Genomic DNA, 13,913 nt, shown 5'->3' with positions numbered 1-13,913 from the left:
GCTCACAGACTGGCATGCAGACATGCACTTCAGAAGCTTGATGTTTATCATTCTGCCATCCGTTTTGTTGAAAATGCCTACACATTATTGCTCTCTTTACTTTCTGCTTAATTGTTATTTCTTATACACTCTGCAAAATATACAATGGTTTATATTAATTTATAAGACTCTTCTAGGCCAGACTTACAAACCCTGATACTATTAGTGTCTCCTAAGTATAACAGGTCATCCTTTCACATTCAATAGAAAGTCCCTAAAACACACTTCTTAGGGCTCCTCGTCAGTTCAGTCTGCTGCTGCATATGATTGGAACACTACAAAAACACTGAAACTGGAGTCATTTATTTCATTTTTTTTTAAAAAGTATTGTCTCACTGGGTTTGTCTGTCCTTCTTTTCTACTTCCCTTTTCTCAACTGGCTTTTGCTACTTGCCAGGCCACCACTGTAAATAAGAATATGTTCTCAGTGATTTGCCTGGTTAAACTGAAGGTTAAAAAAATTAAATAAATAAAAAAAGAGCTCTTGCTGTGAGGAAACTGTAGCACACATTTCCCCCCAGTTAATCAGAATGACAGCCAAGGTGAGAGCGTTTCTAAAAACATCAAGCCAGACTCAGAGCAGCCCTCAATGTCTGCACAAACTGCCCAACTGCAGATCTAAAATCTGTTTTCTTGTTCCAAACTGATGTAGTACCAGCTCTTCTTACTCACATTTTTAGTATGTTCTCCGAACAAATTACAGACTCAATTCTGATGCAGAATCAAGTAATTGTCAAAATAACTCAACAAGGATGGAACCCAACCTTTATCAAAATGACAACAGGAATTTCTACAGGATTCCTCTAACATTTACGGTTTGTGGCATATACAGAGGGAGGCGAATGTAGCATAAGTAGTCTTGCCCAAGGACTCATCAGTATAGCTTGGTGTGCTTGCCTGGGCACAGAATTGAAGCCCAGTCTGTCACATAGAGGGCAGAGGTGTTAACTGTATTTATAGTTGTATGCAAAAGTTAACCACTCCTGGTGAAATGACGTGTTTTGTTGGTTTTCTAAGTGAAAATGCAGAGAACACACTTCTGCGCAACTACTGTTTATTTGCTGAATTTAAAACATTATAGCAAATTGTGGCCTGTGCAAGAGTTAGGGCACATTTTACATTTTTTGTCCAATATGTTAAGCTCATTAGGTAAACAGAAATTGTGCACCAAATTTGGCACAAAACATACCATATTTTTGTTCATTCTCTGTAGACAATGCATTAATCTTATTTTCACACGCAAAATCAGCAAGACATCATTCGACCGGTGTGTTCAAATGTTTGCATGCAACGGTGTATAGATAGTAAATAACATATTACAGGATCCTACAAAAGAAGTATCCTAAGACTGGAATGCAGGGATATTATACAATGGTAAAAAAAAAATGAAAGACTATAGATCTTATCAGATTAAAGGAACTGTAAATCACTTTTACACTTCCTTTGAACTGTTCAAGTAACTGGTCACCAAGGGTGCTACCTAGTGATTACAAAATCCAGAACCTGAACCTGGTCCTTCAAGATCCAGGGTTTAAGAATTTCATTATAGATCTTTTTTTTTTCTGCGGAGGGAAGGGAGCAGTGCCAACAACGCCACTACCATCTGTGGCCGGAAGTCCAAGAGACCACAGTCAGCCCTGCTGCTCTCTGGGTGGGAACGAAGGCTTAGTTCCTCTCCTGTACATCTACAGCGGTGTTGGCCTATTTCATATACGTGTCAGTTCTCACATACAGATATGGGTAGTCAGCAACCTCCTCAAAGTGTTCAATGTCCTGCCATGATGCACAAGCAGCAGATCAAAAAGATAAGTCATAGAGGAAGCATATGCATGTCTTCATGTAGCTAACATTGGGGAGATAACCTTGGACTTCTATTCTATACTTTAAAAGGGCCTGTCTCCTACATTTTTCATACTTCTTTTTTTAAATAACCATTTTCCAAACTCTCTATGCCTTGTATTCAAACAGACTGTATCTGTTACTGTGCCTTTACGACAGATATATGTAAATAACCTCTGCTCTGACTGTGCCTTATTCAAAAAGTAGTCCAGGCTAAAACACTCCTTATTACTTCAGTGTTGAGTGGGGCTAAACTGCTTTAGGCTGTATAGATGCACATATATATACACACCTGTATATATATATATATATATATAATATATATATATATACTATATATATATATATATATATATACATATATATATATATATATAACATCATAAACAGTGATATCAAAATAAGCTGATTTTGCAGTGCAATTTCCATAAAATGATTGTATAAACTGTTAATGTTAAAAGTCCTGTAACTTGTAGGTCCCCAGTTTTGTTCCACTTTGAGTAGTAATGTCAAATGTTTGCACTGGAATTGTCCTTCACTTCTGACCATCGAAAGAATGCTGGTTAGCTTGAACTGGCGCAGGATATAACACAAGAAGAAAACACTGAGGCAGCAATGTTGGCTACTGTCATACAGATTCAACCAAATAAATAAAAATAATGCCTAGAGTGGGGCAGAATGAATGGTCTCTGTACAGCAACTGGTCACCTATGGTAACAGAGCAAGGAGTACAGACTGTAAATAGTTCCACTATCATTTTTTTTTTTTGCTGAAACTAACACTCACACATCTGTGTTTCTCTGTTTTACGTCGGCTGCTTTTACTGGATGTGAGACGGAGAAACTTATTTTAAACCTGAAGCATTAATCGTGCTGCACTGCTTGTGTTATACGTTCCTCACAGCCTTCATACCAATGTTCTGACAAATTGTGCTACCTTGTCGAAATGTTCTATAGGACATTATATATATATATATATATATATATATATACACACACACACTGGTATCTCCGCAAAATAATACTGCAGGTAGGATATTTTGATAGGCTAAATCACTATCAGAGAATGCTACCAGCATCAAAACTACAGGTAGGACATTTTTAAGGCCTTTTCACCCACATTAAAATAGTAATTAGGATATTTTGATAGCCTAAATCACCTTTGTAGAGGGTATGTAGGAATACTAAGCTGAGTCTGTACTGAATTAACATTAAAACATAATAAAACATTTACAAACATTTACCACGCTACACCGATAATACATGAACATATTTTAATATTTTAGGATATTTAACCCACATTGAGGTCCACAAGTCTTACTAGTCAGGGTTAACTTTAAAAAGAGCAAAGATAGTTAGCAACATTTCATTTAGCTGGTTTTGTTCGTAAGGGTGATGCTCCCTTTTTTTAGTGAAGTGTTGCTGTTTCCCCAGAGAGTTACAGTATTCACATTCATTGTGATCATGTTTTTCACAGAAAGAGCCAACACTGGTGTCTGACTGAGCCAAACGTGAGGCTTTCTACCTTGGTCAGAATTTCACAGTCGCACACTGCGGAGCCCTTGGTGTTTCTAAATACATTACTGCTATACCTCTAGTTCTTCTTTAAAGCTTTTTTTTTTTCTTCACTTGGCTTTTTTCCCTCTGTGTCTGTGTTCTGCACTGAGTAAATTAAACTTAATTAATCTAAGAGCTAAAGTTATGATAAGACCTCATCTTTTAACAGATGATTAAATCTCCATATAAATAATTGCAACAACATCTTTTCTTGTTTATTGTAAGCAACTATTAAAGTACGAGCTTAAAGTGGCCAAACTGGCAAATCTATCTATCTACACTAGATAGTAAAAAGGGTTTCTATAAAGTACCAAATACAGGATCTTTGGCTTGTAACAATAGAGGAACCCTTTTTGGTGTTCTGTATAGATCCACCTACAGCACATTCTCCATCAATCTAAAGAACCGTTTCACGATGCAAAAAAACCCTTTAATCATGCAAAGGGTTCTTTGAGTGTTCATGGTTCTATACTGAACCATTTTCTTTACTAAAGAAACCTTGAAAAAACATCTTTAAGAGTGTAGCTATTGATATTTAGTACCTCAGAACTGACAATGTAGACTACTCAAGCTCACATAAACACGCACTACTCACCGCTGCCCCTGAAAGGTGTTATAGCACCAGTCAATGATCTATCAAGACCAATCAAACTCAAATCCCTTTTTTTCTTCTTTCTTATATTTAAATGTACTTATTTCAACCAAATGAATGATAAGGAACCCAATTCACATTCTGTTTGTTGCACAGGAAACATATCGCTGCTGTTGGAACAAAACCTTGTTTATCCAAAATGGTAACTTTACACCAGAAAGAAAAATGTAAGTCAATGGAACCAGACTTTTTTTTTATTAATTATGGGGCATTTCCTTTGGTCCTTTCATCATGAAATGTATACACAATGTAAAGAGCAACAGGCATTTTCAAATTATGTCAAAAACTGAAAGACGACAAAAATGGAGATTTTGTTCTGACAGCAGAAAAATGTGAAAGGTAACAACTCTGGAAAATAGTAATCTGCTCAGATAATCAGCCAATTATTACATAATTGTTGCAGGCATAGTTATGATGATTGCACTGCCCAGTGGTCATATTTGATTGGTTCCATGCTAAATTACCGACCAACTGTTTTAAAAGGGGAATTCCTCCGAATTTTAAAAGTTTTAGTCTTTCAGGTTTCAGTTTAGTCTTTCAGATGTAAACAAACTCATTGAGAGTGCTTTGATGTAAAATGTTGCATTGTAGAGAAATGGACCAACTCAGATTTCTTTACAGTGGTTGTTAGAGGAACCTGTCTATAATGAAAATATCTTTTTTTGCTATACAAAATTGGCAAAAACCTACTCGTCTACTTTTATATGTTGTTGATAAAACATCACGCACACATACACACACATACACATTTAAGGACAAAACCTTCTCACAACGATCATTCAGCATATTCATAGCCATTTCATGTAATAATTTTCTATGAGGGAGCTTTTAGAGGCATTAAACTCTGTACATCCGGTTCCTATCACCACCGTTTTCTCTATAATTAACCGGTTCATTTATATATTGACAATGAAAAATCAGTGGGCTTCCTGTTTAACACATCAAGTCATTTCTTTTGGACTCTAGTGAGACTGGACGCAGTAGTAGGAAACACTGCCCTATACAAGTGTTTCAACAGGAAACCATTATTGACAACACAGCGCAAGACTAAGTCTGGGAAACTGGCCTATTGACTCCTGTGGTTCATGAAAGCCAGTCTGCTGGGTCACAAGACCAGCAAAAAGCAGCCATTAGAGCAGTTAAAGGCACCGGGCGTGATGGATTTTTTAGAAATCAATAGAAAACTTTTTCACCACGGAATGTCCCAGGTAACCATTAACAACGTCATTTAGGTCAGGACTTGACTTAGTCTGAGTGGGAAAGGATCCAGCATTCAAAAGTACAAATCTCTCTTACCTCATCCAGATTAGTAGGTGGAATCTTCCGGAACTTCTCACAGGCCTGCCAAAAGAGTATGTTCTCAGCACTCACTTCTGATTTGAGAAAAGCCTGAGGATCATCACACACAAAGAGATTTTACACAAACTGAGCCAAACATGAAATATTTATGAAAAAATGAAGCAGCAAAATCAGCTATTTACAACTACAGAACATCAAAAAACACTGTTTACAACAAATAATTTGTATTTTTGTTGTTAAAAAGCTACTTCCACACTGTCAACCTTTTTAAAATGGCTAAAATAATATACGAACAATTACACTTCTATGAGTCATGCAAAATGCTGATCTACACTTTATGAAAAAAGCCTGGGTTGTGCAACATTTCATGAGTCAAACCACAGATACACTGCAGACAAGACCAACTCCTACCAAACTGCCATCTGTCTTCCTATTCAAAGAGGCACGAATACACGTTTCTCTCTTTCTAACAAAATCACCACTGCTTAAAATACACAGAGGGCACAGCACTGTCAGGCAGGATTTCTTTATAGGCATATCAGCAAGAGCCAATCAGTTTGCTCCCCACATGTTCACACAGTGAAACTGAACTGGATCCAAACAGCATGTCAAGTCAAGTCAAAGTTTATTTATATAGCGCTTTTTACAACAGGCGCTGTCACAAAGCAGCTTTACAGAAAAATCCAGGTCCAAGCCCCCATGAACAGGCAAATGGCAACAGTAGCAAGGTAAACTCCCTCAGAGCAAGAGGAAGAAACCTTGAGAGGAACCAAGACTCAAAAGGGGAACCCATCCTCCTCTGGTCGACACAGGATAGAAAACAATAACACAACATGTGGTCATGTGGAGGGTACAACTCACAAACGTCAAGCTTCTGTTGAAGCATGATCTGGCAGATGAGTAATTCATTTAGTCATTTATGGACTGACAACATGAACAAGCACAAACCCATCTCTGAGCAGCTAGTGTCTGCTGTTTGACGCACATGATGTATGAACCGTACAAAAACACACAGAAATCTGCCATTTGAGAGACAGACAGTACATATTTACAAAGGATTCTGGGATACAGTATCTTACTGACTTCACTGAAGCCATCACTCAAAGTGATGGTTCGGTCAAAATTCAAAATTCATTCATTCATTCATTCATTCATTCATTTCTCAAATGTAGTCAATCAGCCAAAACATTTGGTGCCTGAAGTCTGCATGTTTAGTTTTGTACTGGAGCTACAAGGCTAATAACTAACGAGTCAGCAAGTAATGGAAGCTTATACCTACTAATTAGCACTGCGCAAACTGTACACGTAAATCATCACACACTTGCCTGAAACTTCAAATCAAGTAGTTAAAAGGGAATTCCACTGTTTTCTCCACATTTCTACATAATTAATTAGTTAAGATGTAAACACAGTCATTCATAGTGGTTTGATGTGAAATGCCCAGTTCATATTGAGTCAGGATTTTTCACAGTGGTGGTGATGGGAACCAGATGTCTGAAAAGTGCAATGCTTCTAAAAGCTACATCACAGAAAGTTATTACATGCAATGCTTATGAATGTGCTGCCTGATGCCTGAAACATTGTTTTATGATAGTTTTGAGATAAGCTTTTGGCTTATGCATGGAGGTACATCCAAGGCACTGTAAGGCAAAACTGCTCCCAAAGGACATGCGTTTTCAAATCTTCCACTATTTTACTGTCAAACTACATATAAAAACTCAGATGTGTGTAGGTTCACTGGTCATTTTGGATAGTAAATAAAATGTCTATATTTGCATGAACCATTTCACATCAAACCACTCAGTTTACATCTCAGTGGTTTCGTTAATTATGCTGAAATCTTTAAGTAATCTTAAGTATTCTTAAATAAACTTGCTTATGTGATTTCTGACACTGTGTGTCATACTGCTATCTACAACAATGTACAAATGTATGTTGCATAACTAAAAGTTCTATACTTTGGTGCAGTTTTAATATAGGCTGCCTTTACTTGTTAGCTACATTAGCTCCAGTGCAAAACTAAAGAAGCAAACTCCAGACACCAATCAGGTCTTGGCTGATTGGGCATATTTAGGCCCAGGGTGAAACTCTGTAGATCTGATTTCAGGTCGAAATATCACTTTAAGGGAAAAGGCACATTAAGCGTCTCTTAGCTCAGTGGTTCTCAGACTGGTACTTGGGGACCCCAAACAGTCCACATTTTTGCTTCAACCTGAGTTGCAAAGTTTTCAAAGTTCAGAGGTCAGTTGGAGGTTCTTACTGTAAAGTAGCGGACTCCAACTGGGTCCTCCAGCAGCCGCTCGAAGCACACCGCCCAGCTGACCACTCTGCTGGCTGGACCGTCCGCTCCAGGAGGACCTGCATTTCCAGAGGTGCCGCCATTCAGACTGGGGCTGCTACCTGTGCCTGATAACCTGGACATGTTCAGCTCTTAACAGAGAGAGAGAGAGAGAGAGAGAGAGAGGAGGGAAGTGAAAAAAACAACAAACAACAACAGTAATACTAATACTACTAAATCACAGTTTCACAAACCCACGACTTGTTCATATCAAGGAAAGAGAACTAAGACGGAGAAAGAAGAACAGAACAAAGTAAAGAGGACGGTCTTAAAGGGGAATTCCACCAAAGACTTCCTACATAATTAAATAGTTAAGATGTAAACAGTTATTTACAGTGATCTGATGTGAAATGCTGCATTCTAGAAAAACTTGCTGAGTCAGAATCAACAGTGGTGGTGACAGAAACCAAATATCTGATAAGCTTAATGCCTCTAAGAGCTCGCTCACAAATGTTACATGAAATATTACATGACATAGTTTTGAACAGGCTGGCTGATGCCTGAAACATTGTTTTACAAAGTGTGTGTGTTGAAATTCGATTTTGGCCTTAAATGTATTTTTAAAATAAAAAAAAGGATTTTTTTTTATTTACCACTATTTTACCATCAAACTTCACGTATAAAACCTCTGAAGTGTAGGTTCACTGGTGGATTTGGATAGTAAATAAAATGGCTACACTTGTGTCGCCACCACTGTAAATGAAAATTTTCTACAATTAAACTTATCAAACAATTACAATTAAACTCATATCAAAACACTAAATTAATTATGCAGGAATATAGAAAAATCAATGGAATGTTCCAGCATTTTTTTCTCCATCAACTAAATCTGTCACACAGCACACAGTTGGTTGGCACAGACAATGCTGATGCGATTTCTTACACTTAGAAAATAACCTGTTCCCTTGAACCAGACTTAATACAAGTTATAATACAAGTAATACAAGTTAAGTGGCAGACGTATCAGAAACACACTGAAAGGACTGTCAATGGTAACTGGCCATATGCTACAGATGTGGCAGATGGAGATTAGGTTGAAAAAGCTGGAGTATCCCTTTAAAGCTGCACTATGTATGATTTCGTGATTTGGAGACCACTCTGGTGAAAACATGTGTGTGTAAGCACCCTGCAGAGGAACACTTTGTAGCGTGGGTTGTTTTTCAGAATGCTTCCAAGCAGAACCTCATGCGTGTTAAAAGAGCATTCAAAGAGAATTCAGTCAAAACTTGGTGAAGAATGTGTCTTCTGAGGATGTAAGTGAATTATTTAGCACCGACGTCATGTCTTCATCAGCATAATGTTGATTTTGCACTTGAGACCTAAACATCGAACTGGAACCTCTTTTTGAGCCTGTGTGTGTTTCAAAACGTCAATATGTTAAGATGTATAACATGGTCTGGAAAACTACCGCGAAATCTGATACTCCACTTTTGACTTTAAAACGATTATTTCAGGCTTTACAGGGTGACTTGCACATGCACACATCACATTTTAGCATGTATTAGCAAAAAAAGAAAACATAGTGCAGCTTTAAGATGACTTTAAAAAGAACAGAAATGCAATCACACAGAGACTGTGGTAGAGAATTCCCAGAGTTTGCAGTCTATCCATTAATCACAGTGAACTTTCTCCCTCCATTTAGCATCCTCTATACTATCTGTCTGCTGCTAAAGGACTTGATGCAGTCCACCAAGACTAAACTTTTACGAGCAAAATACTCGGTGGACTTTTTTTCAACTGATTTTACATCCATCATTCCAGCCATCCATCATTCTCTCTGTTATGGTACAAATGCAGCAGAGTGAAATGTAAACAAACCCTGCTCATTTTCTCCATTCAGGCTGAAAGGAAAGTGTCATGAACCTTTTCACTTTTCACTGCCAGATTCCAGAACTCAAAGATTAAACATGTCAATCACCAGGGAAAAGAGAGAGATCAACAACAGAAATCACACTTACCCCCATCAGAAACCGCCTGCGTCTGCAAGAAGAGCCAACAAACAGACAAAAAAAAGTCAAACAGTGAAAAAACCTAAAAGGCCTATAAGACAGAGTGTGTCTATGGAGTCGTTCTGGGGGCGGGGAGGTAAGACGACAACAGCTGAACAGTTTGTTTTTGAACGTTGTTTTTGCACGGTCTGTTCTTGAATGCTGTTTTTGCACTTTGCTCACTGGAGAGTGGCAGCTGTCACACAGGAAACGGGTGTTTCATCTTCTCACTCTCATGACTTTGCCATATCTGACACTACTCTCATCACGGGTCTTGCACACACCTTCCTTCAGTCACATAAAATCTGTCACACTCTCAGCTCTCCAGCAGTCATTCATCCAAAAACACTGGTGGGCGTTCGATCCTAAAACTAGCATTTCGAAGAACGGCTCGGCGAGAAACCTAATTTAACCTTAACCCGGATGTAGTCGATCAACCAAGACATGTTTTGTGCCCAAATTTTGCTTTTTAGTTTAGTGTTGGAGCTACAAGGCTAACACTGTAAACACTAGAAGCCAGTAGTCACCCCGATCTTTTCTATAAACCTATTCCAAAGCTTGTCAAACCGCATCCAGCTAACCATGAAGCTCACACGGACGTGCTGACGTGTTTTACAAGCATAGTATTATTTAATGTAAACAATAAAAACAAAACTTCACTGAGTAGCTGGATGCTGCACTTATACATTGTAGACAACATGTGTTGCGTAGAATTCCGATTTCTCCACAGAATCCGATTCACCTTTACTCGCATACACATTACACAGGAACATGGCTGTTAGATTACTTGTACAATTTCTACTGTTTCTATTTATAAACATATCTTCAGTCTAACTGAAGATTAACAGTTATTTATAAAATTAAACAACAGAAAGAGCAACATAATCTGTAGCGTCCATATGACTGTGTGATGTGCTGCATGTGACAAGCAGGCACATTTCCTCATACCACCTGCCTAAAGTGGCTGCCCATATTGTTCGTTTCTGTGTCCAAAACCACAGCAATAAGTCAGCATGACCTTAATGAAGACCTGGATGCAGTTTCAGCAGCTTGAGAGAAGTTGTGGAGAAGTATTTACAGAAAAGATTTAGGTGACTACTGACTTTTAGTGTTCATTAGCAATCTTAGTCCCAGAGCTCAACCACTAAAAAAAAGAAAAAGCAAAATTTTTCTTTCCAAACACATCTTAGGTGACGAACTTCATCAAGGGGGGAAACTGGAATTTTCCTTGAGCCATTCATTGAATGTTGTTTATCATGTTATGTAATGTTCTATAGCTCAGCACTGTATTACTGAATTATAGCCTGATCAGTTTTACAGAATCACAATCTTTTTGGGTTTTGTTCATCAATGTTCTCTTCCTACAATACCCATCATGTATAACACAAATATGTCACACATAAACAACGGAAATACTGTCCACAGTGACAAAAATCCTGACTGATGTAGAAGGTAATACGTAAAAGCTGTTGAACACAGACGTGTAACATTAGCTATCTGATAATAAAAACACACATTTTAAACCACCTACCCTCAAATATTCACCCCAAAGTGCCTGTATTTTTTCAAAACTTCCTTTTACCCTCAAGATATCATCAGAAGGGGGTTTTGTAGTTTTTAAACCGGAAAGTCTCACTCTAGAGATTATTACAGCACCACTGTATGAGGCGAGTATACATGTTTACAACAGACGTAGCGATGGATCAACTAACTAAAAAAAAACGTACAATACAGCGTCAATACTTACAACTGGCTTATGTTGTCATAAAGGCACCTGCAATGTGATTAGGTTATCAATGACTGAGTCTTTTAACAACTTTGTGCTATGCCAGTTTTTATGGAGAGTCAACTTGCAGTTGATCATCTTTATTACAGCAATGCTAGCTGAGCTGGTCAAAGTAATTTCACAAATGACCACTGACAACCATATCAGTCAGTTAAGCTTGGTTTATTTAAAACTACTTAGTGAGTCAACAGTACTGTGCAAATGTCTTAGACTTTTGTTTGATTAATTTTGAGTCATAACAGCCATCAGAGGAAAAAGGTATGTGTCATAATATATCATAACATATATCACATCCTTCATTAATTTGTGTGTCCAGGGACACCTACAAAGTTCAGTCTTACAAGTTGACTGCATTTTCTGCTTCTCATAATCCAAGTAATTCCAACTACAAATTTAGACTCATCAGTATATAAAACCTCACTCCCCATCTCAGACGCCCAGTTGAGATCACTACTGTTGACGAAAATCAACTGGGCCTTGGGGTGAAATGGTACACACCGAGCCGTGACATTACAGATCGATGAAAGTAAACTTTACAGCCGCAAATTCCACCTGGAAACTTTAAGCTGTCTGAAAGCAAGTTAGCAACATGCCATGCTAAGCTTAGCTCATGCTGATTGGTGTCTGAATCAGTCACACTGTGGCGAGAGCAAACTTGCCTGCTTCCTTCAAATCAGCTGCCCGAACGATGTTACCACAGTTGTCAATTGGCAAAACGCTACCTGGCTGTATCTGCTGTCCTTCCCTGCTAGTGTTTTCCTCTGTCTTTTCTTTGTAAGGGTTGGGTTTAAGTTTTGAATATTTAAATATAGCCTAAGTAGAACCAATTAAAACACTCCTCCTAATGCACAAGTTTTATTTTTTTATTATTCTATTGCTTATGTACTTTTATAACATTGTCTTTTTTATTAGCCCTTCTTAAAAATATGACCTATGCAGGGGGTGTATGTTCACAGTTTACATTGCATGTTTTACTGCTTAACACACTACAGGCAGTACCAGCTGCCTCAGGACGACTACAAGACTCTAGGTGGAACAAACTGCAACCTGCACTACTGTCTGTTCAAAATAAATGAAATCCTAGCCTTATGCATTTGGGGGTTTCTGTTGTGTTTTACCCTGTTGTACTAAACTCGTACCGAACCGTGATGTGATCCGAACCGTGACTTCTGTGCACCGTAACATCCCTATTTGGGCAATACTCTGAGGCACAAAAGTTACTGGCCAATCCAGATTATCCTACAACCATTCATCTCTGCAGAGTTTCCTGGAACTTTTCCTGTACCTGTCCAGACAACTACGGAACAGGGATGCTCAGATTTCTAATAACCATAGCAACAAAGAGAGAAGTTTACTGTTCACTCTGTTCATGCCTACCTCCATCAGACTCCACCCGACACGCACGCAAGGTTTCTGAAGCATGATGTATCAGCGGCCCTAGAGACAACCCACATCTCTTCTCACACTCTGTGAGCATTACAACTGGGGCACAGAGGCTAAAAATCAGCAAGCAGGCCACAGGTATCTTATCAATCATCACAAGCCTCACTGCACCAGCTGTGGCTTTATGAGGAGAGTCTATCTGCAAAAGACCTTCCATATGAACAAGCAGTTTCAGTGCACAATTAACTGATAACTACAGATGCGCGATATGGACGAAATACTAGCATAAACATAGCAATATGATCGATATACTAGATAACACTACTACACACAGCTCTGTGCAAAGCTCTGAAGCAGCTATGAAGATTGTAGTAAGCGTGGTTTTTTACAGTAGAATAAACAGAAATGATATGGATATTTGTTCAATTCCATCAGCTGATTTTATTTAATGAAGGACTGACTAGATTAGCTACCACACCTCACATCACAACGTATTGTATGTTTGAATTTATTACAGACGTACATTGATCACAATCACATTGTTATGGGTATAAAATTGCTTTAAAAAAGGGGAGGGCTTCGAACAGATGTTATTTGATGATTTGGTTGGTTGGTATAGTGAAGTGTGTAACACCTCTGCCTTCTATGCTGTAGACTGGGGTTCAATCCCCGCCTGGGTAAGCACTCTACACTATACCAATAGGAGTTCTTGGGCAAGACTCCTAACACTACCTTCACCTACCTGTGTAAAATGATCAAATTGTAAGTCACTCTGGATAAGAGCGTCTGCCAAATGCTGTGAATGTAGTGTAATGATTTGTTTATTGTACTCCAGAAGAGCAGAATATTTAGGTGACACTGGGCCACTTCTTTAAAAGGCCTACACTGTACTACTATATTTGTCACCGGGGGTGGAAACAGCCAGGTTTTACTAAAAAGGTTATCTAGAACTATCTAGGTTATCCTAAAATATCTGTTTCTGTACATTTCCACATGGTAAAACACTAAGTGCTTCACAGATTTTTATATAAAT

The 13,913-nt window shown here is 38.3% G+C and overlaps 1 protein-coding gene across 4 annotated transcripts in view; it reads right to left on the bottom strand.

Annotated features, from left to right (window-relative positions):
• rgs14a (regulator of G protein signaling 14a) overlaps nt 1–13,913 on the bottom strand; it is a 30,740-nt gene that overhangs the window by 13,899 nt on the left and 2,928 nt on the right. For 3 of the 4 annotated variants that reach the window (XM_036575596.1, XM_036575594.1, XM_036575595.1), the window contains 3 exons: nt 9,682–9,703; nt 7,646–7,815; nt 5,383–5,475 (listed from right to left, as the gene is read on the bottom strand). In XM_036575596.1, the coding sequence (XP_036431489.1) occupies nt 5,383–5,475; nt 7,646–7,815; nt 9,682–9,703 (285 nt within the window). Of the gene's footprint in view, nt 1–5,382; nt 5,476–5,796; nt 5,950–7,645; nt 7,816–9,681; nt 9,704–13,913 lie in introns of those variants that run through there. The other variant, XM_036575597.1, reaches the window with a different exon arrangement.

Source organism: Colossoma macropomum, unplaced genomic scaffold, assembly GCF_904425465.1.
Source record: "Colossoma macropomum unplaced genomic scaffold, Colossoma_macropomum, whole genome shotgun sequence".
Classification (NCBI taxonomy): Eukaryota; Metazoa; Chordata; class Actinopteri; order Characiformes; family Serrasalmidae; genus Colossoma; species Colossoma macropomum.
The sequence above is the reverse complement of the archived record's forward strand: the minus strand, read 5'-3'. Positions and strand labels throughout refer to the sequence as shown.